Consider the following 25,902-nt stretch of genomic DNA (forward strand, 5'->3'; position numbering starts at 1 on the left):
AAAGTTTTCCTCCCACCAAGAACTCTAGCCATCCATTGTACCTCCCTAGAAGTGCTGCTCTTACCAGTCCTGTCCTCCCTGCCACCTGCCCCCTGCCCCCCGACCCCCCAAAATAGTCTATACATATTCGTAGTACAGGCATATGTATGTATGTGCCTGTGTGTGTGTGTATATAAATGTATGTATATAAATATTTTTGTATTTTTAAAACAAATGCTAACATGCTATAATATTCGGCTTACTTCTTTCTTCACTCACCTGTATATCTCGGTGCTCATTCCTTATTCCTTCTAGATCAGTTTTGTTGAAGGTTTGGATAGGATGACATTACATGGGTATAATGCAATGTATTACCTAGTTCCCTATCGATAGACATTTAGATTAACTCCAACATTACTGATGGTGGTACTTAATTGACATGGGGCATATCTGTAGGATAAATTCCTGCAAGTGGGATTGCCAGGTTAAAGGGTATATGTGTAGCACATTAACAACATTAGGAACTCTTGCGAGATTTTTTTTTAATGGAAGAGGTTCTCCTTTATCCTCCCACCACAAAGTTCTGAGAGCTAGATTGCTTGTCTCTCAACTTTGTTTTATGAAAATTTTCCTACAAACAGACAAGGTGAAAGAAAAGCACTGGGAGCACCCACATGGGTGTACCTAGACCCAGTGATTGTTAATGTTTTGCCATTTTTAATTCATATCCCTCCTTGTTTCCTCTTTCCCTTCCTATTATTTGAACTGTTTGTAAGTTGAAGATATTTCATAAATAAATACTTAAATACATAATAAATAAACACATAAATACTTATTTCCTAAAATTAAGGACATTCTCCTAACTACACCACCATTATCATATTGAAAAAGGTTAACAATTCCATAATCTCACCTAAGATCCAGGCCATATTCAGATATTCCCAGTTACCCAAATACCTTTTGTAGTTATGGGGTTTATTTTGTTTTTAAACAAGATGGATGCTTTTTAACATAATTTTCTTCTTTTCTCCCTCCCTGTCACTGACTGCTTCTTGCTTCCAGAAAGAATGTGACTAGTTACAATATTGATGGATTAGCACTTCATAGTCATTATCTCATAGGATTCACAGCGACTTTGGTGCAGAGTTTTACAGATTGGGAAACTGGGGTGCAGAGAAGTTGCATACCTTGTTATGGACAGACTTGTTTGCCTGATCAAAATGGATTCATGTAATCTGAGGAAGGATTTCTCTGTTTGTATTTGGGAAAGGTTTACTGAGTGATGTTGTTTGGACATTAAACTATTAGAATTTGGGGGAACACAGGACATAATTTTTTTTCCCCTGTGTAATTTCCCCCTATATCCTCCTTCTCTCCCTGGCCATCCTGGTTCTCAGTTACCTACATTCTGTCCTCAGGTTCCCAGGGGCCTTCTCGCGAGTCCACAAGCAACGGCAGACACAGTGCCTCATCACCCAAAGCCCCAGACCCTGAGGGGCTGGCCAGGCCTGTCTCCCCTGACAGCCCGGAGATCATCAGTGAGCTCCAGCAGTATGCAGATGTGGCTGCTGCCCGGGAATCCCATCAGAGCTCCCCAAGCACCAATGCCGCCCTGCCTGGCCCCCCGGCCCAACTCGTGGACAGCAGTGCTGTTCCCGGGACTGCCCTCGGAACTGAGCCTCGACTTGGGGGTCATTGCCTCAATAGTTCTCTCCTGGTGACCAGCCAGCCCTGTGGTGACAGGCACCCAGTGTTGGACTTAAGGGGCCACAAGCGAAAGTTGGCCACACCGCCTGCTGCCCAGGAGTCAGCCCGGCGGCGGTCCAGGAAGGGCCACCTGCCAGCCCCCGTGCAGCCGTATGAACACGGGTATCCAGTTTCTGGCGGGTTTCCCATGCCACCCGTCTCCTTAAACCATAACCTCACCCCCCCTTTCACCTCCCAGGCCGGGGAGAACTCCCTGTTCATGGGAAGTACCCCCTCCTACTACCAGCTGTCCAATTTGCTGGCAGATGCCCGCCTGGTGTTCCCAGTGACTACTGACCCTCTGGTGCCAGCAGGCCCTGTCAGTTCCTCTTCCACGGCTACCTCAGTCACTGCCAGCACCCCTTCCTTCATGCTCAACCCCTCTGTGCCAGGGATACTACCCAGCTACTCACTCCCATTCTCACAGCCACTCCTGCCCGAGCCGAGGATGTTTGCGCCTTTTCCTTCTCCTGTCTTGCCCAGCAACCTGTCGCGGGGCATGTCTGTCTACCCAGGCTACATGTCCCCACATGCAGGCTACCCAGCTGGTAGCCTCCTCCGGTCCCAGGTGCCTCCATTTGACTCTCATGAGGTTGCCGAGGTAGGGTTCAGCTCCAATGATGACGAGGATAAGGATGATGATGTGATAGAGGTCACTGGGAAATAGCTGGGGAGACCTTCCCCACCTTACTCGGGGCCCCCAGCAGGTTGCCCACCAAGCTGGAAGGCAGTGGTCTGGGCTCTCTGAGCATAGGGCACTTGGCAGGAGGGAAAAGGAAGGGGACAAAGAAGGGTGGTTGACTATAGTGGCAGGGCCCTGTTGCTCTTTAACAAAAGAGGGGAAAAATCCACAGAGCAGCAATAGCGGGAAATCAGGGACCCAAAACAGGGATGGGGGGGCAGAACAGACTGCCTCTCTTCCTGCCTGCCTTGCTTATGCTTGTCTGCTTGCTTGCTTGACCATCTGAGTGTAGAGGCCCACATCCCTTTTCTGTCTTTGGGAACATTCTCTCCCAAGAGAGCTGCCTTACTGGGTGACTTAGCTTGGCCTGGGGAGGGGATGGGAGGGAGGGAGGGTGGGCAGGGGGAGCAGACTGAGATCCTATGTGAAGTGGGGTCTTTTTTGGGGGTGGAAAGGAAGCAGACCAGGTGTGTATGTGTGTGTGTGTGTTTATGTATGTATGTACATGTATGTTACAGAGCAGGGGTGAAGTTGGGAGGGGAGGGAGGGAGGGGCTAAGGGGGAGACTCAAATGAATTAATCTTTTTCTAATGGAATCAGAGTGTGGTGGTTCATGGCAACTATTAGTGTGGATTTCAGGGTGAGCCCAGGAGAAGAGCCATGGAGACCACAAGTTTCCTTCTGGTTGGGTGAAGAGAAGACCCAGATAACCTGAGTCCCTGGTTTTCAGAGCTACATTTGCTTTAGAATTTGAGGGAAATCATGAGAGAAAGTGGGCATTACCAATCTCTTCTCTTTCCCCAGTGGCTGTCTCTGAGCAGATCTCCCTTTCCAGAGTGTGAGCTTGTCTGTGTGCAGAGTCCGGGAGGAAGAAGCACTGCAGCGTGTGAGTGCATGGTCAGGGCGTTGTGGCTGCAAGAGACGTTCTTCACAAGGATGGAACTGTACCCCCAGCTGCCTATCCTGGTGGCCTTTCCTTAGCCCTCACCTTCTCCATTAGAGAGCTCCATGTTAATTTATTTCTTACAGGCAATTATTTATTATTTGGATTTTTTGTGTGTCTTAATTTTTGAGGGGTGGGAGGGGGGAAGCTTTAGGGGTAAGGAGGGTGGGAAGGGAAAGGGCAGTTTAAAGATATCCTAGACCCCATAGCTGCTGGTGAAGGAATCCTGGGTGGCTGGTGAATTACCAGGGAAAGAGAGAGACTTGGCTGAGGTTTAGACTAAACAACTATGTTTTTCGGAGATGGCCTTTCAGGAAGATCAGGACATTGTGGGACTGGATAGTTAGTGGGAGTGAGGCTCATTCCAAAGAAACTGACATTTAGGATCATGGAGTTTTCTACTGGGAACTAAGTAACCCCAAATTTGGAGCTATGTTTTCCTGGGGTGGCCTTAGAGACATACTCTCAATGCATGAAGCTGTGGAAAAGCGGCTGCTGGGTTGAAAGAACTGGGAAGTGCTTTGGTTTCTTTAGCCTATCAGGTGATCAATGTGGGGCTGGTATCTGCCACCTCTGTCCTGTACAGGAGAGCCTGGAGAAGCCCTTTTCCTGTAAGAGCCCTCAGTCTAGCTTTTATCTTAAAAGAACACATCAGTCATTCTGGGTCTCCCCCTTCTTGTCAATGCCAGGGGAGGGGAGCATCTAGTCCTTAAGCATAAACACTGCCTCTCTTCCTATTGCCTGCCCCACCCCCAACCCCATGACTACCACCACCACCACTATTGAGACTTTGCTGGGCAGTTCTTGATAATAAATAAACCTTGTTTGGCTTTAGAACTCTACCACCTATCCATGAGGCCCTCCTGGCTGGGTAGCTGCTGCACCTTTCTCTTCCCAGCTCTGGAGGCAGCTTCTTAGCCAGATCACCCCTAGTAAGTAGTTGCTTCTGCAACTTTATGAACAGCTTGTTTCCATTTTTGGAGGGCCTTGGCACACTCTGGGATATTGTCCCCAAAGAGACAAGGAGATGGCTGATGTGTGTGTGTGTGTGCGCGCATGTGCGATCCAATAACACCAAAAGTGGAACTTAGGGAGTTTTCTTCCTCTGTTTTCATAAGCACCCCGCCAGACACTTAACTCTGCTACTCATAGAAGCCTTAGATTTACAGTTTAGCTATGCAAATTATTTTATTAATTTAAAAATAGTTCCAACCAGTGCTTTCTCTTTCAGATGCATCCCAAGAATGAAGGGTGGAGGGATTCAGTTGGAGTGGGCTCTCAGGCTTAGGCCTGTGCGATAGGAATGAGCTAGTGTGGATCTCTGGTCTGCAGACAGAGCAAATCCACAACCTGGGCTATGCTGCTGCCTCCAAGGCCCTGGGGCACTGGGATCCCAGAGATGTGTATGTATGTGTGTATGTGTGAGAGAGCGAGCGAGTGAGAGTGTGAGTCCATGTGTGTGTCTTGTTAGGGGAAGGAGGGGTATTTCTGTGTTTACCTCTAGGAAATCACTGGAGGAGCAGGCTCTGAGAATCCAGAAACCAACAGGGAAACCAGTTACTGGGGGAGGGGCTTTTGAAGTTGCCAGGAAATTAATAGTAGTCCTGAGAGACGGTACCTGCCTGCTCTCTACCCTGTGTTCCAGGGGCTGGGTTTTGCTTCACCTCAGAAGAGGCCATAATCTGAGAGACTGACCTGGCTAGAGAAGGCTTTCTCTGATATGTGCAGCTTATACTGTGTGTGGGGTTGGGGGTGGGATCAAGGGAAATTAGAGTGCTACGGTTTCCGTGTTTTTTTTTGATTTCTGTTTTTTAATGAACCTGAAAACACCTGAGTTTTCTGCTGTCTCTTTGTGTGCTGGTAGGCAAATCTGTATGCACCCAAAAATGAGTGTGTGTGAGGGAAGCAGGAAATGTCTCAGAGCCTAAGAACCCTGTATCCACAGCCTCTTTGAACAGGAACACTTGGCAGTGGCTTCTACTCACCCATCATCCAGACTTGAGTGAGGGGAGAATGGTGATATGGGGGAGGGCAGAAGATCAGGTATACACTTTTCCTTCACTGAGGTCTTCTGCAGGCTGTTCCTAGGGCCTGTCAAGGCCAGTCGGTCTGGTTTAGCTTAGGGCCTCAGCCTAGGGAATACAATACTATTGTAATGAGTCAAGAATACCATTTGTAGTGATGCTTGATTTCCTTTTCTTAATATCTTTGTGGATAAAATTGAACAAAAACAAGGTAACCATTTAAGCACGAAAAATAAGTGAACCACGTTGGATCAGAACTGTTCCTTTAGACTGGACATCTGTAAAGTCCTGACCCCTCCAATTGTGCTTCTTCAGCGTCCATCTTAGCATCTGCTGACTTAAGGACAACTCTCTTTTGTCCTTGGAACTCTCTTCCCTAGGAATTAGTATGTGGAGTCTTTATATACTTGTGATTCACAGCTAAATATGAAATTTCCCAGTCTAGGAGCATGAAGCAAATAGTTAAGGTAATGTTGAAAGTCCAGTTTTGTTGATAGATTGAAATACTTAACCAAACTAGTGGCACCAAAGCAGCGTTCTGGGTGGGACTGTCGCTCCCAAACTGTCAGCAGAGCAGGGCCTCTGCCTCAGTTTGCTCAAACCTGACATTGCTGTGGAACTGAGTCCCATCCCACAGGGAAGGTCTTCTGGGTGCTTTACATTCCTTATTCCTAATGTTTCTGCATTTGGCTCCCCTTCCTCCTGCCTCCCACTTACCTGTGATTTCTCAGGAGAAGCCCAGTTTCTCCCTTTCGAGCCATGGCCTCCTGTGCACCAAGTAAAGTGGCTCTTCTCCACCAAATCTCCCAAGAGCAGAGGTCTTTCCCCCAAAGGACCCCCAGGAGACTTTCTGGCCCTCTGTTGCCTGTTATCAGGAAATCACCATCTCAAGGCCCATCTCTGAAAATGCTGCGCTCTCCATCACCTTAACTCTGTCTGCCTTCCACTGACTTCTCTTTCCTGCCCTTTGTATTCAGCTGTGATCCCCTTTATTGTCTGTTCTGTGCCACTGTCTTGGCCCTGGGCCTTTTATGAATAGCTGAGTCTTAACAAGGATGAACTTCCTGAGCAGGCAGTTTCTGACTTTGCTCTTCAGGGACTCCAAGCTGTACCTTTCCCCTCTCGCAGGTGTATTTGATGTCATGGTCCAGTGCACTGGGCAGAGGTAGGTAGGCAGGCTGCAGAGTCTGCAGTACAGAGGCCAAGAGGAGGTTTGGGTACTCTGTTACCACCACTAGTGGGATGATATTCAGAAAGAGAGGGGACCTCATACTGTGACCCGACCCAGGACCCTCCCTGGAAGAGAGGTTAGCCCAGCTGTGTGTGTGTATGTGTGTGTGCGTACACACGTGTGTGTGTGTGTGCATGCACCTGGATATAAACTGTTAATCTGGTTGTGTTACTCAGGGTGGGCCGGGCACTTACTGGGAGAATCCCCCAGCCTGCCCAAGACTGGCTTTCTCCTGTACCCTCTCCAGAGGGCCCAGGGGACAGGGAGTCCAGGTGGGCTAAGGGGGTCACAGAGGATAACCACTAAGGCCACACTACTGCCAGGAGGAGTAGACTGGCTTTGGTTTTCCGTCTTCTTTCCTCAGGATGCCCCCTGAGGCCTGGGACCTGGCCCAGCTTTGAGGAGCGTCTGTGACTGGGTACGCCAGCTGCTGGTGTAATCATGGGCTTCCCTCCTCTCTTGGCAGGGCAGGTGTTCCTGCCCCAGAGACTGGGCAACTGGCTGTTTCTACGACGTATTTATTTTTACTTGTGTTTCATGTCACTTTTTTAAAAAAAGCAAACAGAACAATTGTAAGTCAGTATAACTGCCTATCAGTTTTCTTTATTTCTCTTTTTGTAAAATAAAATCTAAACTCAAGAAGGCAGTGTTGATTGGTCAAGGAATTGTCTGGATGGTGGTTTGGCTGGCTGGGTGGTGGAAGGGATATAACTTAGAGCGTGGTGGATGCTGGGATGGCCCTTGAGTGGGACAGGCATGAACAGAGGCAGACTGTTGGCACGCTTTCTGTTGAGTGGGATTCCCTAGGCTTTTTCTGCTTTTGCTCACCCAAGAACACCACAAGACTAGGGCTCAAAGAGAAACACCTTGAGCTGACTCTGCGCGTGGCTTAAGGCAAAATGACCTCTGCCATGCCAAGTTCTGCAGGGGCAGCCTTGGCTGAGCTCTGAGTGGCTGGGGATTGGGCAGGCATCGCTGTCTTCAAAAGGTAGGAGATGGTGTTTCTGTGAGTGCTTGTTACAGGGTTTGCAACGTACCCCACACTGCATGTGCATTCTCTGATGATCTAGTTGGAGGTTCTAGGCACTGTCAACAGAGAGCTAACCAGGGCTTTGGAGCACTGGGGGAGGTTCTGGGGGTAAGGCTAGGAGAGGAGGGGGAAGGTCAACTCCTTGGCTGCCAAAGGTTAAACCCTTTATGGGGAGAAGCCCTGAGGAAACAAATGCTGTGGAAATTTACTAAGGGTGAATTAAAGGGCCTCTATGGGGATTCCTTGGTCAGAGGAAGGCAAGAAGAGACGAAAATCAAGTCTGGGCTCCTGGGAATGAGATTATATGCTACTGGGAAGAAGGACTGGGAGTAATATGTGGGTGGATCAATTAGCTGGGTGAACAGGTGGGCTCAGACTGCTGGGCCACAAGTGGGAGAAGAAATGTGCCCTGCAAAGCAGGCTGCTGCCTCCTGGTGGTCATTCTTGGACTTGCAGGGGTCCTGCCAAGGGCGGAGTTTGACTGTAGGGAGCAGCCTAAATCTGGCAGACTGATGTACTCCAGGCACAGACTCTCCTATGATGAAGGCGGCCAAGGCACACCCTGGACTCTGAAGTTGGGCTCTAGAGTTCCCCAATCAGGGGAAAAGGAAGTGAGCAGAAAGGACAAGATGAGGAAGGGGCAGCTCCAAGCACCAGTTTCCTAGGAGAAGCTCATCAGCTTCTGAGAAGCGGAAGAATTAATTGAATGTGCACAACCTGCAGGTAGAGACTGTCTCTGAGACTGAGGCCCCTCCTCCCCTTGCAAATACTATGAGCTATAGGCCCACCTATTTGGGGCACTTGAAGGGTTTGATTATGTACCTGGTGTTCACACAGGCCAAACAGCTCTCTTGACTACGCTGGCCCAGAGCAGAGTGCCTGTGAAGGGTCAACTGCCCACTCTGCCCAGAGGGGTGGGGTATGCTGGCCCTACACCTGAGGTATAGTGTTCCTTGCCTGTGGGAGGAAGAATGTGAAGCAGAGGGAAAGAAAGCCCAGATAATGAGTGTCTCTGTGTGCCCAGCCTGCCCTTTACTAGTGCAGTTGGGGGAGCCACAAGATGTATGCACCCCTTGGCTGCTGACTTTTTTCATTGTCAGCTTTCTGGTGTTTCCATCAGAGTGACCCTCCTAAAGCATGGTGTCCCCCTCTTTCCCCTGTAAGACTGGACCTCTCAGGAGGGCAGACTCTCCCAGAGTGCTTTGTAGTTTTTAGGTGCCCAGAAGTAGGAGCTGAAGACTCACCTGACTTCAAGGAGCTTACACTTGACCTGGGAGTCACAGAGGGTAGACTAAACCCAGAAAAGCCTCCCCCAAGCATCCTCGAGGTTAAGTGATAAACATCCAGGGCACTGAGAGAGGAGCCTGGAAGGGGGCCATCCCGCTCGAAGGTGAGTTCTAGAAGGGCAGGGCCTTGGTTTTACTCAGTATCCTGAGGACCTGGAACTGTGCTGGTGCAGATTAATGCTCGAAGTGTTTGTTGGATGGATGATTACCCTATGCTCTGCGTTAGGACTGGGGTGAGTGGAGGAAGGAAACAGGTATTTGCACTGTCCAAAGGTCGGATCCATTAGATTATTCCCTGAATCTAGGTTAGGCCTCAGCTTCCTCGGCTGTATAACAGGAGCAAGTGACCCTACTCTGCCTTGTCCGGTTCTCAGGTTTGTCCCGAAACCTCAGTGAGAAAGGGTGGGAGGCTCAATGGTAGTACGTGTCGGTGGCTGTGGCTGCTACTCCTGTGCTGCGTCTTCCTAACCACATCTCTCCAAATGCTCCTTCGGCCCTTAGCTGCGGGTCACAGGGCCGACTTCACCAGGCGCCTGGGGCCAAGCGGTCTTGGGGGTGCGCGCCCCAGCCCGGATGCCTCGGGGTGGTTCTAAGGCGGGAGAGTCGGGGTGAGCTCCACTCCTGTCAGCTCTCGGGGATTGCTGCACGCCCCGTTGCCATGGAGACGGGCCCCGACAGGCCTCCGCCCTCCTGGCCCCGCGCGCACGCGCCCACGGCCACGTCCCGCCGCGAGAGGAGGCGGAGCGAGCGTGAGCGGAGGGCGCGCGCAGGCTCGGCGACCTAGCCCGGAGCCGCCAGCGCTGATAGGCGGCGGCGGAGGTGAGAGCCAGGTCCCGGCGGACGCGTTCCCGCCGCCACGGCACCACGCGCGTCACGGCCCCGGGACCCCCGCCCGCTCAGACGCGGCCTCCGGGCTCCTCGGTCCCCTCCGTGACCCGGGCCGCCCTTGGCATCTCGTCTCACCCTACAGCTCGCCCCTGCGGGGTCCGAGGGCCCAGGCCTGGACGCCCTTGGGTCCACTCCTACCGCCCCGGGCCCGCCCCCTGTCCCCTACGGCGGCGCAGGGCCCGCTACGTCTGTGCGGAGCCGGGCGGCGGGGCGGGGCGGGGGACCCTGAGGCGAGCGCTGCGCTGTGGCTCCGCCCCCGGTCCCCGAGGCCGCGCCCAGCAGCCCGAGCTGCAAACTTTACCACCACTGAAGTGGTGGGAGCTGAGGTGGTGGCCCCGGAGAAAGGGGTTGAGGGAGGAGGGGCTGGAAGGAAAGGGCGGCGGCGGCGTCCCGGTCCCCCCACATCTCCAGGGGACGCGTCCTCCACCGCCCACCTGGCGCGAAGTTTCCTGGCAGCTGGCCCCTTTAAGGGTCGGGCCCGCCGCCGCGGCGCACGTGAGCGGTACCGGGAAGCTGGCGCGAGGCCGGTGCCCTGCTGCACCTAGCCGGAGGCGCCGGTCCGGGGCCTCCGACCCACGGGAAATCGAGGCCGGAGAGGCCGTCGTTGTGCCCAAGGTCACCGGCACGGGCGGTTTCAGGACCAGGTGTGGTGGGTGGAGCTCTCCCTGGACGACGGGGTGGCTAGCGAGGAGTTGGCCATTGTGAGGTTGGGATTGACTCTTGATTCTCCTAAGGAGTCCGAGAACGGCCGGGGCCGGGGTCCAGCCGGGACAAAGAGGCCCAGGTGAGCTCTGCTTGAAAAGGGGCAGTCAGGGCACTACTGTGCGCCGGCACAGGGGTTAGTTCCAGCCTGGGGTCGATGACTGTTCTTTCTGCTCTCAGCACCCGAGTACTTGGAGCACTTGGCGGGTGCCTCGCTGTACACCATGAGCTGTTGAAAGTGAGCCTGGCCTTTCAGGTGAGCTCCCCCAGCCCTTCTGCCTTTTCTCTTGAGGGTGGGGGATGGACCGGATTTGCTTTGCCCTTCCCCCTTCCTGTGCTGACTCAAGCGCTGGGACCTCTGAAGTGCATTTCCCCCTTTTTCTAAAGCAGTTCCTAGAGGCGAGAGGAAGAGAAAGATAGAAATTAAGTTCTCTTGAGGGTACAGGAAGTGTGCAGTTTAGGAGGGTTTGGTCAGAGTGCTCTCATAGTGAAGAAGGACCTAGATGCAAGAGCTTCCAGCTTTGGGTTCAGGGATGTCCAGTTGCTTCCAGAAAGCCCCATCACAAAGGAGAAAGAGAGGAAGTGGTGGCCTGGGGTCAGATGGCCTGGGTTCCCTTTGCCTGCATTTTGGTTGCTTGGTGATCCTGAGTGAGTCTCTTATTCTCTAAAGACTTCATTTTCTGATCTGTACTTTCCTCATTGGATTGTTGTAAGGATTAATGAAGTCGTTGTGTTTCAGCATTTGGAAATTAGCTCACATATAAGTAAGATTTATCATCATCAAAGAAAACAGGAACGACACTAAACTGGAGATAAAAGAGCAGAATGGGGAATGGGCACAGAAAGGTTGGTGAAACTAAAGGGCAGGAACACAGATAGGTGAGAAGACATTGTGAGGTACCTCAAAGAAGGCTTATATATATACGTGGCCTAATTGTGAGGCAAACACTATGTTACCAGGGACTCCAAAGGCAATTTTTAAGCCTAAAATCTTGATACCCAGAACCCACAGGGCACAAATTATTTCATACACCTAAGTTTTTTCTAGATCTGAAGTGTTACTCATTGTAAGTGTTAACTACTAGGGGTGGGAATGTTCCCCTAATGGGTTGTGTGCTTCCCTGCCTCTGTCAGCCGTATTCTCTGTGCTGAGATTTTTCCTTGGATAAAGTGGATAGGTTAGGCCTCTGGCCCCAAGCTCTGTGGAAGGCTAGATGGGCTGCCTCAAGTGGTTTACACATTGTTGTGAGCTGGGTTGTGTTCCCAGGTCTACACTTGTGCAGCTCTTATGCCTCTAAATGGGTAGCTATTATTTCACACTCTTGTGTGTCTCCACATCTAGCAGCCTTTCTTCCCTCCTTCCTGCTGATTCTAATCTTCTGAGGGCTGGGAAAGTAGGATAAAGCTTGTCAGCACTGGTGGCTCGAGTCTGGGAACCTTAGGGCTGGCCTTTGTTCTGGCTGCCCAGGCGGCCAGGTTTTGGTCTAGTCTCTCCTTCTGGTTCTGGGTGAGTGAACTTGCTGCATAGCAAGGTCCCTGCTTTGCCAAGGAGAGTTGTGCTGTGATGTTTTCTTTCTGTGGCCCATTTTTGTTCCCCTAGGGTTTTGGTCCTCATAATTTCCCTGTTTGTTTTAATATGTTTTTTATTTTTTTAAAAGATACTTAGATTATACAAAGTGTTGCACAATAAAAGATAAGGAATTCCCATATACCCCACTCCCAACACCTCCCACCCTTCCCCACATTAACAACATTTCATTAGTGTGGTACATTCATTGCAGTTGATGAACACATTTGGAACATTGCCACTAAGCATGGATTGTAGTTTACACTCTCTCCCACTCAATCCTGTAGATTATGGCAGGATATATAATGGCCTGTATCTGTTGTTACAGTGTCAGGACAATTCCAAGTCCCAAAAATGCCCCCTTATTTCACCTCTTTTGCCCTCTCATTGCCTTCAGCACCTCCAGTGGCCACTGCCCTGTTTGTTAATAAGCATGTGGTCCCTGGTGTTTGCCTGTCCTCCCTCTGGCAGTGGTCTGTGTGGCTTGAGAGGTGGGGCTGCCAGTGTGGCTCAGCTTTTGGAAGGAAGAGACAAGATCAGGGAAAGGCAAGCTGGTTAGACTCACATGGTCTGGAGAAAGGCTGGTCAGGGCGAGGAGTACATTTTCAGCTCCCTGGCTGACTCACTCCTGTGCCCCTCTATGACTCAGTTTCTCCAGGTATAACCAGGGCTGCCAGCTTACAGGGAGAGCTGCTCTGAGAGCCTCAGTGGTTGTGATTAAGAAATAAAGAGGCTTGTGGCTTCTGTCATCCTTTGAGGCTCCCTTCTAGGTCACTCTGTGTATAAACACTTCTGGCCCCTCCCCTTCCTGGGTCAGAGAACTCAAAGCAGGACTTGGGCTGGGCCAGAACCAGTGGGCTGGCAGATGGGCACATTGGTCAGAGCAGCCTCATAGCCTCCTATTGCCTCTGTCTCTCTGCAGCTGCCTTGAAAGCACGGTGTGGGGGGCCCAGAGCCATGTCGGATCTGCTGCTGCTGGGCCTGATTGGGGCCCTGACCCTGCTGCTGCTGCTGACACTGCTGGCCTTTGTTGGATACTCAGGGCTCCTGGCTGAGGTGGCAGTGAGTGCCGGCTCACCCCCCATCCGCAACATCACTGTGGCCTACAAGTTCCATAGGGGACCCTATGGTGACACTGGGCGGCTTTTCACTGAGAGCTGCAGTGTCTCCCCCAGGCTCCGCTCCATCGCTGTCTACTATGATAACCCCCACATGGTAAGGAGCTTCTTGTGCCCTGACCAGGGTTCTGCCCCAGGGATGGACCTGGGGCAGGGCTTGCTGGGGAAAGGGGAGTTTTGACTTCTGAAGAAAGGGCGGGAAAATCTTTGAGCTGGACCTGCAGACCTTGTGGCTTGAGGCCCCCTCCTGGGTATCAGCTGTCTATATACTGGTTCCCTACTTCTCAGGTTTGGTTTCCCTGCCTCATGGCTACCTGTGGACTTGTGAGTGCAGTGGGTCATACCACTGTGTGTCCCTAGCCTCCGTTGGGGCTTTGGTTCCCTACTTTCCCTTCTTGCCGTCTCTCCCTCTTGCATTCCCATTTGGGGCCAGCACTCCAAGGCCAGGCTGTTCAAAATTCAGACTCACCCTTCTTTTTTTTTTTTTTTTTTTTTTAAAAAGATTTTTTATTTATTTAATTTCCCCCCTTCCCCTGGTTGTCTGTTCTTGGTGTCTATTTGCTGCGTCTTGTTTCTTTGTCCGCCTCTGTTGGCGTCAGCGGCACGGGAAGTGTGGGCGGCGCCATTCCTGGGCAGGCTGCTCTTTCTTTTCACACTGGGCAGCTTTCCTCACGGGTGCACTCCTTGCGCGTGGGGCTCCCCCACGCCGGGGACACCCTTGCGTGGCAAGGCACTCCTTGCGCGCATCAGCGCTGCACATGGCCAGCTCCACACGGGTCAAGGAGGCCCGGGGTTTGAACCGCGGACCTCCCATGTGGTAGACGGATGCCCTAACCACTGGGCCAAAGTCCGTTTCCCCAGACTCACCCTTCTTTCTGTGGTTACTTTTTGTTGGTTCTGTGCCTTCCCTTCCCTGACCTCTCCTGCTATGACTGGAGGGCTGAGAGGACAGCCCCTGGACACGGGGCTTGGAATCCTACCTCTCCAGCCTTTCTGGCCTTTGGCCCAGTGACATGGTATTTCTTTGGGCCTCAAGCTGCCTGATTTCGGGAGAGGGACTAGGGGGCAAAAGTGGGGCCAGTGACCTGCTCACAGTGCCCAGTATGCTGGGTCTAGAGACTCACCCAGCAGCATCACTGGCACTTGTGGGCGTCTGGCTGCACTTAGAGCCTGTGGTGAGTCAGGGCTTGCCATTGTCACCTCTTGCCATGCCATGGGGTAGTGCTGCCCACGCTGGATTGGCAGGCAGGTCTGCCAAGGGTTCCTCAGCCTATCCAGTCCCAGCCTGGCTCTCAGCCACACACCAAGCCAGGCATATGGAATCTGCAACCCCAGTTTCCTTTCCTGGAGGGTGCAGGCTCTGGGGTCCAGGCCTTACTGGGGCAATCATTGGAAACAAGGGCGTGCTGACTCCCTCTCTGTGCCAGGCTCTGCTCAATGGCCTCACTCGAGATGAATCACACCTGACCTTGCCCTCAGGAAACTCCATCACACAAATGATGCTTCTCCAACAAGACATTGTGCTTGATGCCCACAGGTCTGCGGGGGAGGGTCAGGGAGGAGGTGGATTTCAACTTGGCCTTCTTACATGAGGAGAACTTTGCTGGGAAGGACCTCCTGGCTACGAGAATTGCCAGGGCAAAGACCTGGAGTCTTGGGACGTCGGGAAGTGTGGCCAGTGTACGTGTGGTGGCTGGAGGAAGACGTGGAAGGGTTCTCTGGGTCAGATGGTGGGGAGGTAGGGCAGGTTGGGAGGAAAGGGTGTGGCACAATTTACCACCTTCCTTTTAGGAAACTAAGTGGAGGGCAGGTGGGGGAGGAAGGGGGAGATGAGGCAGGGAGGCCATTGAGGAGATTGCGCTGGGCCCAGGAGGGAAGTGATCTGGGCTAAGGTTAAGAACTGGTGTTTAGCTGGTTGAGGGATGAGTGTGTTTTTGTTTTGTTTTGTTTTGTTTTAGCAGTTTTAGTGACACACCTTACAGTCCATCCAAAGTGCACAACCAGTGGCTCTTAGTATAATCACAGAGTTGTGCATTCATCACCACTATCAGTTTTAGGATGCCTGAGGTTTTGAGGTCATGTGTCTGAGTGATGGTCATGGCACTAATGATGTTGAGCACACTGGCCCATGGGGAGCTCCTAGAGTAGATGCCTGACCACCACCCTTGCAGAAGTTGGTTGTGTAAGTCCCATCCCTTCTATACCTGACACAGGTGGAACCCTACTTCAAGGTTCCAGGGGAAGGGAGAGGAGTCCCTGAGGCTGTCTCTTTCTTTGTTGGCCTGTCTGCCTGTTCTGGAAGCAACCTGCAGCCTCTTGGATTGGAAAGGACATCAGGGTACCCTGGGGTCAGTGCTGGAGGCTGGGTCAAGGTATCACAGGGTCAGGCTGAGCACGTGTGTTACCCAGGCCTAGACCCTTGTCTGGCTGTGGCCATCTGGCCAGAAGAAGCATGGAAGAGTAGGACAGAGTGGCTCCTCTGATCCTGTCCCTCCCAGTCCTGGGTCATTCCATGTGACACCTGTGTCCTTATTCAGAGCTGGGTCACACAGCATTGCTGGAGTGGCTCAGCAATGCTTGGACCCCCTCCTACTCTGAGAACTGGGTGGTGCATTCTCTGCCTCGTGGAGATCCTAAAGGCTTCAGGGGCGGCATGGTTTTCACAGCCTGGTCCACAGAGATCTGAGGCCTCCTAGTCTTCCTCGCTGATTTTATAGAAGAGTGTGAGGTTCAGATAGTAGGAGTGAGGTACTGAGCTCACATAGTTCACTCATACTTTGTTTTCATTCAACAAATGTTTGAGCACTTGTTATGTGCCATGCACTGTGCTGGGTAATGGGGCACTGTGGGGAACAAGGGACCCAGCCCGCAAAATCTTTTCGTTGTGGGGTTACTGGGATCTTGGAAGAGAGACTCCAACCTGGTCCTGGGCATGGGTGAAAACCCAAGGCTTCTGTCCCCTCGGCTGCTTTCCCCAGCAGTGTCCAGCATGGGGCCCTGCATATTCTCAGCAGGATGTGGAGTGGGCTGTTGAGAGTGTCTCACGCCTCACCCTGTCATTCTCCCCAGCCTGGCCAGAGGCTCCTCTGTGAGTGCAGGGAGGAAGTGAGGCTGTTTGAGGCTCCGTGTGGGGCAGTGAGTGACCAGGTTAGAGGTTGCTAGTTGGCTTTGGAGGCCACCCACCCCCACGAGGTGTGGATTGACAGCTCCCTAGCTGCTCCCCTTCCAGGCAGGGGAAGATGGTCCCTGAGAAAGTCCTGCTGAGGCCCGCGTTCACCTGGTGTGTGTCTCCCCATCCCAGGAAGTGGTACAGGAAGGGGCACCACCGAGGCAGCAGAATGGTGATTGCTGTGGACCCTTTCATACCAGAGGCTCTTTGAGCTCCTACTCAGCCCTGTGTCTTGGAGCTGTCTGTGGAGGAGGCTGCAAGGCCTGGCATGTGGTTCCTGTGAGGCAGGCGGGATTCCACTTCGCATCCCTGAGGGCTTTGGGGCGTGGGGGGGGGGCAGGGGGAAGAGGGAGGGAGCACATGGCAGAATGTACAGAGCCTGGCAGTGCTCACAGGTATCCCTCCCTCTGAGGCCCAGCAGTCATGGTGTGAGACATTTCCTCTTCTAGGTCCTTGAGGGAGGAGGTCTCCAGAGACAAAGGTCGGATGTGGGTGGCTATCAGTCACAGATGTCCCCTTCCCCCACTAGTCCTCTGCTGCCCTGTCCTTGCATAGGTGGGAAGGGCCCTGCCCACCTAGGTGGGCAAACTTCTCTGTCCTCAGCCCTGCTTCTGAGGCTGGGGCTGAGGATTTGGAAAGTGACCTCAGCCTCCCCTCCTGGGCCTGGGCCTTCTGGAAAGACTCTGAGCCCCTTGCTTGATCCTGGCTGCCTCTGGCCTGTGAACTCCCCCTAGTGGCTGGGCTGCTGCCGTGCTTGTGGGTTCATCCCATCTGGCTTCAGCCTGACCCTCTACCTCTTTTCCCAACCCTTTGCTGCTACCCGCCTCCACTGCTGTGCGACTTAAGCAACCACTGAAGCAGGAGGGTGTGGCAGCCAGTTCAGTTCAACTGGCCTGGGTGCACCTGCGTCTGCCACTTAGACCTACCACTTAGCAGTGAGTGCCAGCACCATGTATGGCATGGTAGAACAACCAGTGGCTGCTTTGAATTCTACCTTTAGCAAATTAGACTGCCTCTGAAGCCCCTTTTCTCCTATTAGTTCAGTGAGAGTCAAGGCCCAGGGCCAAGTCTGAAGTACTGAGGCTTATCTGTTGGGAGTTCTGGCTCGGGCTGTGTCCCACTCTTTCTTTCCCCTCAGTGTAAATGGGATGGGGCACCCCTGTCCTCCCTGGAGGCACGGAGGTCAGATGGAGTCCCGTGGAGTCCTGCAAGAGGTAAGGGGTAGGATTTCCCAGGAGGAAGTGACTCCTCAGTTAAAGCAATGGAAATGTGGGCTGGGCTGATATTTCCTGAGTGACCAGGCCATCCCCTCCCTGTCACCTTGTGGTTTGTTTCCACTAGGTGGAGTCCAGGCTTTGCTCTGGAGGCAGCTAGCTGTGTGGCACAGATCTGGAAAGGCAGGCTCCTCTCTGCCCACCAGAGCTGCCCTTGGAAGGGAAGTGGGGTGAAGTGTGGATTTGCCCTTTGGGCTTGAACTGAGGCTCCTTTGCTTACCAGTTGTGCGAGTGGGCAAGTCACTTGGCCCCTCTGAGTCTGTCTCCTCATCTCCCGACTGGGAATAAAAAGATAATCCCTACCTCAAGGTTTTTGTTCTTGTGGGGAGTAGGTGGTAAGGATAAGGCCGAATACCTGGCTACACAGGAGGTGTTTAGCACCCTTGGCATCCTGCCTCTGAGGACTTGTGCCACTTGGACTCTGTGCTTTTAGGAACCTGCCTGCCTGCCTGCCTGCCTCTGGCCTCGTCCCAGCCTCCTGCAGGTTGCCTGGGCTCGTGTAGGAAGGTACAGCACAGGGAAAACCTGTAGTGCAGCCATTCCCCGCCACAGCTTGTTCCTCCAGATTCAAATCCTGGCCCCAACACTGCCTCACTGTGACCTTTGCAGGAACAGAGTTGATAACAGTACCTATTGCACAGAGCTGTTTGGATTTCACAAGCTGATGAGAGAAAGACAGCCACTGAGGCAAGTGGCCAGCACCTGGTCAAACACCAGCTACTGTTGTTAGGATCAAGCCTCTGTGGAAAAAGAAAGCCCCTGGCATACACGCGCCCTGCCAGGAGTTGGCGTCCTGCTGACAGCTTCCCTCTCCCCGGCCTGAAGTATGGGGCTTCTTTCCTGGCCTGGCTGTCTTTGTCATCCCCTGGGGCAGGCCCCTGCCCCAGTGTGCCTTTGGGCACCAGCAGCTCAGGGAAGTCAGATCCTTGGGACTTACTGTGTTGACCTGCAGCAGACAGAGAGTAAACAACAAGGCCAGGAGTCCACCCTCCAGTAATGCACAGGTGCTGCCGCTCTCTTTCCCTGGGGGCACCAGTGGGAGTGGAGGGCACAGCCCCTATTTCCTCTCTTACCTTGGGCAGCTCTGAGATGGGTGGGCTAGCAAGGGACGGGGGTAAGGCAGCCCTCTGGGGCCTGGCATTGGCAGATGGTGCAGCTGTCTCCGTCAGGACGTGCAGGTGTGGGCATGTGACTGGCCATTTCTGCTGAACCCAAGGGCTGGTTTGGTCTAGGCCTGCAGGTACAAGGTCTCCATCCTGGATCCTGGAAGGTTTGGGTCTTACCCAGTTCCCAAACCCAAGGCCTTGAGTCACACAGGGCTGGCCAGCTATAGGCCCCCCAGGCTGAGCTTTTGGCCGAGCAGGAGCCCTGAGGTGGCTCTCTTACGTGTCCTCACATGGCAGGGCAGGCAGTGGGGCCAGCCTTAGGACCAGCGCATATTTGGAAGCCTTTGGGTTCCAAGCAGACCCCTGTTTCCCACAATGCTGGCACCCAGGAGGTCTCAGCCCCAGAAGAGCTTGTCTGGGAGCCCAGCACTCCGCTCTCTCATTCCTGGGTCATCTTTCATTGAGGGCAGATCTGGTGGGGATGCCCCTCACCTGGAATGCTAGTGGGCCTGGCCACTGCCCTATCTTCCTGGTGTGACTCCTTGCTGGTGCTAATTCTGGTCCAGGTCTTATTTTGGGCACAGGTATCATCCATACCTTCCTGGGTGAGGACTGACATGGGGAGAAAAGGGTGCAGGCAGGTGGAACGGGGAGGCTAGGCTGACATTTGGGTCAGGCCCAAATAAAGATATTTTATTGACTTGGGGTAGGGTGGGGTCTCCAACTATCAGGACACCCCACCTTCTGGACCCTTGACAAACCCGGAAGGGCCATTCCCCTGCAGATGGGCTCTCCTAGGAGCCTGGGGAAACCTTCCCCCACTCCTGGGCCAGCCTTGCTACTCCCAACTTATCCTAGGGCCCGTCCCATCTCCTTGGTGGGCTTGCTGAGTGATCTAGTTTGCCCCTCAGAAACTGGCCAGGGAACTACCTGTGTAGTTAGAAGGGAGAGAGGGAAGGTTGCTCAGGCCAGAAGGGTATATCTCTGCCCCACACACCGCAGGAGTCCAGTCTCCTTATCAGGTGCCCCCTCCACTTGACAGGAGTCCCTCCCTTTCTCCAAGTGAAAGGAGAAGAAGTTTGCTCCCAGTGCAGAATGTTCGGTGTGCGTGGGATTCTGGAGAAATTTAGGGTGGGCATTTGGGATCATAGAGGGGCTATAGGATGGCGAGCGACAGGCTGAGGAGGCTCAAGCTGAGTCTTGAAGGATGGGTGGGAGTTTCCCAGGCAGAACTGACTTGGAAGCAGGGTGTAGGACATCCAGACAGGAAGTAGCATACGCAAAGGCACAGGAAGCAGGGGAGGACCTGGCATGTTTGGGGAGCTGCAAATAGTTCCATGTGGGGGTTGTGGGGGCGTTGTGGGAGAGGAGGCTGGCAAGGCAGACTGGGCCAGAGCCTGGATCTGTCACTCCCTGAGCCACACAGATGTTCAGTGGATTTCTGCCCACGCGGGTTCTGGCCTCTGCTGGGCCTGGGGCTGCAAAGAGGGAGTGTCAGACGAGTACTAGACAGATCTGGGCAGGTTTATGTGGGCCACTCCAAAAGACAGTCTTGCATGCCTGGTTGGGGAGTTTAGTTTCAACCCAGAGGCAAACCGGGAGTCATTAAGCAGAAGCGTGAGTAATCACGTATTCTCCTGGTGCCCTTTGGGGGCTGGAGATGGTGTTGGGCCAGGAACCCCATGGGGACTGCTGACACGATCCCAGGAAAGATCCTGGGACCCGAACCCAGGCAGACGCGGGATGGAGAGGAGAGCTCACGAGGCCCTTCCTCTAACCTTTACTGAAAATCTCTTCAAAATAGCTAGGGCTGCTAGGGTCAGGGATATGAAGATGGGCTTTGTGGCGGGCACTGCCCCTTGGTCCGTCTACAGGCGGCTTGCCAGCACCTCCTGCCAACCCCCGGAGCTGGCCACCCTCAAGCCTTGAGTGAATGGGGCAGCTGCACCATCTAGAGTCAAGAGGCGGCACTTCAGTGCTCCTGCCTCTGCCTCTGCCTGGGAGTGGAGGGAAGACGCCTCGGGCAAGAGAGTTTTCCAGTAACATGTTGGGGGTTGGAGTGCTACCAAGCTACCCTGAAAGGCTTCCCAAGAGGGTGTTCGAGCCTCCTGGTCAAGGAGGAACTTCATATTCAGTTTCTGGTGGTCAGGCACGCTAGGTGAGGGGGCAGTGGTGGTGCATGTGCTGAGTGTTGGATCTGGGCCAAGCCCTTCTGTGTGTTCTCAGTTACTATGACACTTCTTTAAGTAGGTGTCAGGGAACTGGCGCTTCACAAAGCCAAGTGTCTTGTCCAGGGCCACATACCCCAGGATTCACACCAAGTCTGCCTCTCTGCAAAAGTTTTGGTTCTAACCACTGCACCATAGTGCCCACCACTAAAGCTCTGAGGCAGGCTTGAGACCATAGAATCCAAGGGTGCAGCCAGGGCACCAGGGCTGCAGAGGGCTCAGGGTGACTCCCCAGGGCTGCTCAGAGGTGAAAGTCTGGAGTTGGTACTCAGGTCCCAGGCACAGTGTGACTCCGAGGACATGACGGGGTTGTCCAGAAGGGAGGCAGCAGGGCAGGGCTGAGAAGCCCCTGAGGGGTTGTTGGCAGGGCTTGGAAAGGGACGGGACAGGAGGGCAGAGGCGAGAGCAGGTGAAAATGACCTCATGGTCCTGGAAAGGTGGACTGGGGAAAGGAGGTAGGGGAGGCACTTAGTGACCTCTTTAATTTTAGAGTGGGGAGAGAAGGGGACATTCAGATTGAGGAAAACACAGGATTGAATGCTTGAGGTCTATGGTGAGTCTCCTGGGTTCAGGAACAGGTGCCCCTGGGGACCTGGTGCAGACTGAGGCTGGAGGAAGTCTGACATGGGAAACAGGTTGCAAGGGGCCCCTGATGGCAGGAGGAAAAGCAAGTACCAGGCTTTGTAGGCCTGGCATCAGGCCAAGGAAGTATTGGAAGCTCACATAGGAACCTGACTTGTCTGAGGTTTCCGGGAATCAGGGGAAGGAGATGAGGCAGGGAGAGAAGCCGATTTGGGAGTGTAGGTACTAGGGGACCAGAGGAACATGAAGAGGAACCAGCAGTCTTGGTTTTAGCCAGGAAGGAACTTGGGAAGTAGGGCAGGGCCTGAGATGGGGCATAGTTTGGGCAGAGGGTATGGAAGCTGAGGTGGTGGTAGCCGGCCTAGCCTGATGGATTGAGAGGAGGATCTCCTTGTGCAGGGTCATCAACAATGCAGTCGTTATCTGCCATCCCTTGGCCTGAGCAGTCCTCCTACAGCCAGGTCCCCACCCAGGCCTCTTTCCCACCTGAACCACACACACACGCACACACACCCTCCCCCCTGAACCACACACACACACACACACACCTTCACACTCACATTCACAGTCTTTCTCACACATAGCTTCCCAGGGGGATAGCCCTTGAGAGCTCTGGATTCTTTTTCTTGCCTTCCAGTCTTTCTTGGATACACTCCCTTGTCTGCCACAATTTCTCTGCTAGTGAAGCCTCCAGGAAAGGAAGCAGGAGGGAAATGAACTAATAGAACTGGGCTGGATTCATGGCTCTAACAAGCTGGTCTGCAGTTTGCCTGGGGCCCTGAAGGGGTGTGGGTGGGCAGAGGGTCTTTTTTTTTTTAAATTTTTAAATTTATTTCTCTTCACTTCCCTCCCTGCCCCCCACCCCCCACCCCCACTCTCTTGTGTCCATTTGCTGTGTGTTCTTCTCTGTCCACTTGCATTCTTGGTGGCACGGGGAATCTGTGTCTCTTTTTGTTGCATCATCTTGCCGCATCAGTTCTCTGTGTGTGCGGCGCCACTCCTGGGCCGGCTGCGCTTCTTTTTGCGCAGGGTGGCTCTCCTTGCAGGGCGTACTCCTTGTGTGGGGGGGCTCCCCTACATGGGGGAAACCCCTGTGTGGCATGGCACTCCTTGCGTGCGGCAGCACTGCGCTTGGGCCAGCTCATCACACAGGCCAGGAGGCCCTGGGTTTGAACCCTGGACCCTCTATATGGTAGGGGACGCTCTATCAGTTGAGCCACTTCCGCTTCCCAAACAGAGGGTCTCAACAGGCTGAGAATGGTGCTGTTGATGGGCTGTGTAGGGGGGGAGGGGGTGATGGTTTAGAGGTCTCCGACCTTCCCTTTCCGGGGATCCTGGAGAGTAGGGACCAAGTCTGATTGCTTGTCAAGACCTCCAGATCTCCAGATGGGCCCTGGCATGCTTTCTGGGTTTTTTCTTGGTGTTTTTTTTTGTTTGTTTTTTGTTTTCTTTTTAAGGCACTGGGGCTGAGGATTGAACCTTAGGACCTTGTATGTGGGAAACTGGCACTCAACCACTGAGCCTCATTGGCTCTTCTGGGTTGGTTTTTTCTTTTGTTTGCTTGTTGGTTTTTTTTTGTTTTTAGGAGGCACCGGGAACCGAACCCGGGACCTCCCATTTGGGAAGAAGGTGCTCAACTGCTCAAGCCACATCCCCTCCCTCTCATGTTTGTTGAAGGAATTAATAAAGGATTAGATGAGGGTCCTGCAGCAGGAACAACAGGGTGCTCCAGTGGGGGCCACAGTGGTGCTCCAGCAGGGAAAGAGTCCCCTCTGTCCTGGCATCCAGGACTGCGTGGCCTGTTGGAGCTTGTGGTTCTTCCAGGCCTGAGCTGGCATGGATCCCAGGAACCCAGAGGTTTGAGAGTCTCCTTTGCCCATCCCTGAAACCCCTGCTCTGCCTCCCCAGGTGCCCCCTGAGAAGTGCCGCTGTGCTGTGGGCAGCATCCTGAGTGAAGGTGAGGAGTCACCCTCCCCTGAGCTCATCCACCTCTACCAGAAATTTGGCTTCAAGGTGTTCTCCTTCCCGGCACCCAGCCATGTGGTGACAGCCACCTTCCCGTACACCACCGCACTGTCCATCTGGCTGGCTACCCGCCGTGTCCATCCCGCCCTGGACGCCTACATCAAGGTGAGGCAGAGGATTAGGTAATGGAGAGCGGGGAGAGTCAGGTCCTTGGGTGGGAGCCAGGAAGGACTGCTCAAGACTGCCTGAACTGGAAGGAGGAGAAGTGGTTTTGGGAGGGCAGAGCCCTGGGGTCCCCGTGGAGCACTTGTCTCTGGAACTAGGAAGCTCGGCAGAGACTGCTGGCCTCTCTTTCAGGTGCCCAAGACCTGGTGGGGGCCAGAGCACATCCCAGGAGCATGGGAAGCTTGTTCAAAAAGCCAACCTGGTCATTTCTGCTCTGAGTTCACCAGAGACATCCTCCGTGCTCAGCCTCCACTCGGGCTCATAGAGAGGGGCACGCCCACCCCGTCCCCATCCTGCAAGAGGCCTGTAGAGCAAGATCCACGAGGCTCCTAACTGCCGGGCAAGGCCCAGGTGCCCGTGTGCTGTCCTCTGGCCCTGCGCTGCCTGGGCTCAGGCCCTTGAGCCAAGTCTGCCCCCTTGCTTTCTGGACCAGTGATGGGCAGTACTGCTGCTCGGCCCGCCTAGAGGAAGGAGTGCCAGCCATCAAGGAGGTCCAGCAGAGGTCTTTTTGTCCTTGGAAATTTTTAAAAACTTGCCATGTTGCATATCCCCCTCCTCTAAAATCTTTCATAAACAGGTGCTAGTGAAATGACCCTAATTTGAGCTTGAAAGCAATTGTTTCTTGCTTGCATTTACTGAGTGTCTTTGTGTCAGGTGCTGTGCTGGATGTGAAACTTTGGTGCCTAAGTAGGCACTTCTGGTGAGGTGGTGGAGGCAGGTGGCAAGTGCCAGACAAGAACGGGATACATGCTAGAGCAGAACAGATGTAGTGGTGAGAAACATCAGATTGACGGGCTTGACAGAGTGGTCAGGGACGGCCTCTCTGAGGAGGTGACCTCGAAGGAGGAGTCTTAGAATAGCCTTTGGAGAGTGGAGTAAGAACATTCTAGGCAGAACAGCATGAGGAGCCCTGGTTTGGTGCAAGTGCATTAGGAAGTCTCTGCAGGCTTCCCATCGGGAAAATGACACAATCTGAGCTGAGTCTCTGTAGGCAGGACAGGCCATCCCATCCCTGGCCAGGGTGTGCCTACATCACGGATTGTGGCTGGGTAGAGGGCTTAGGAGTCTGTCGTGACTCCTGGCCATGAATGGCAGCAAATGGCACTGGAACAGTGGCTGTAGAGGTGCAGGCAGCGTGGAGAGTGATCGTCCATTCGGGGCAGCACCAGTGGGCTTGTGCGTGGATTGGATGCTGGGGACGGGTAGGAAGCAGGAGGAGTCACATGGCCTTCCAGTTCTCTCTGGCCTGAGCAGGTAGGTGCTCTTCACTGAAATGAGGAACCCGCTGTGGGCCCAGTGGTGTGTGTAGAGAGCCTGGAGTTCCAAGAGAGGGTTGGGTTTGGGGATATGTTTGGGAACATCAGCCTGTTGACAGTATTTAACCTGTTACCCTGAGCCTCCTTGCCTCTGTGGGTCCAGATGGTCTGGGGCGGGAGGGCCTGAGCAGAGGGTATGGCCAGTGTGGCTGGGCTCAGGGAAAGGGGAGGCGAAGTCAGTGTGAGTGGGAGCTTGTGGGACTTGCAGGAGCCTTGCAGCTTTGGTCTCTAGAGCAGCTTGGGGACGGGGCCAGGGCCTTGGTGATGGAAATGGGAGCTCATCTGGGGCCCAGGTAAGGGCGTGCAGGTGTCTGGGGTCAAGGTTGGGGGATGAATGAATGAGGTGTGGGTCACCAGCTGTGGCCTTGGTGGCCCAGGACAGGAAAGGAAGAAAGGTGAGAAGATCTGAAAATAAGAGGGACGTCCTGATGGGGAGGGCAGAGGCTTGTTGAGGACCGAAACTGGTTTCCTGAGCTGGCTGGTGGTGAGGGCAGGAAGGGTGACATCGGTACCCGAGGCCCTCTCAGCATTTCGCCCACGAAGCTGGTGTGTGGCCCAATCCCACGGGCCATTCTGGAGAAGCACCCCCTGGGAGAAGACACCTTGGGTTCCCGACCTCAGAGCAGGACACATGGCATGTGGTGTGGTGGCGAGCAACTCAGCCACCAAAGCCTTTTCCTGGCTGCAGGCATTTATTTTTAGACACCTTTGTCCAAATTTCCCGGCCCCTGACAGCTTCACAAGTTGCCTGGTTTTGACGTCACCTCTTTGATGAAAGCCCTTCCTCTTTCCTCCCCCTCTTGTGGGAGCCCGTCAGCTGTGCTCTGGGCTCAGTTCTCCT

At 53.6% G+C, this 25,902-nt stretch overlaps 2 protein-coding genes across 6 annotated transcripts in view; both read left to right on the forward strand.

Annotated features, from left to right (window-relative positions):
• RAD54L2 (RAD54 like 2) overlaps positions 1-7,251 on the forward strand; it is a 136,097-nt gene extending 128,846 nt beyond the window's left edge. Inside the window, exon 23 of the mRNA XM_058288516.1 lies at positions 1,398-7,251. Coding sequence (XP_058144499.1) covers positions 1,398-2,392 — 995 coding nt within the window. The 3' untranslated portion in view covers positions 2,393-7,251. The remainder of the gene's footprint in view (positions 1-1,397) is intronic.
• The window catches only part of TEX264 (testis expressed 264, ER-phagy receptor), a 35,603-nt gene continuing 14,486 nt past the window's right edge, over positions 4,786-25,902 (forward strand). The window contains exons 1-6 of one of the 5 annotated variants that reach the window (XM_071212084.1): positions 4,786-8,358; positions 8,851-9,025; positions 10,544-10,593; positions 10,692-10,767; positions 13,001-13,293; positions 23,464-23,685. In XM_071212084.1, coding sequence (XP_071068185.1) covers positions 13,036-13,293; positions 23,464-23,685 — 480 coding nt within the window. In that variant the 5' untranslated portion in view covers positions 4,786-8,358; positions 8,851-9,025; positions 10,544-10,593; positions 10,692-10,767; positions 13,001-13,035. Of the gene's footprint in view, positions 9,026-9,669; positions 9,741-10,116; positions 10,136-10,368; positions 10,454-10,543; positions 10,594-10,691; positions 10,768-13,000; positions 13,294-23,463; positions 23,686-25,902 lie in introns of those variants that run through there. The other 4 variants (XM_071212083.1, XM_023589688.3, XM_004461554.5 and 1 more) reach the window with 4 other exon arrangements.

The sequence above is a fragment of the Dasypus novemcinctus genome, chromosome 26 (genome assembly GCF_030445035.2).
Source record: "Dasypus novemcinctus isolate mDasNov1 chromosome 26, mDasNov1.1.hap2, whole genome shotgun sequence".
Taxonomy (NCBI): Eukaryota; Metazoa; Chordata; class Mammalia; order Cingulata; family Dasypodidae; genus Dasypus; species Dasypus novemcinctus.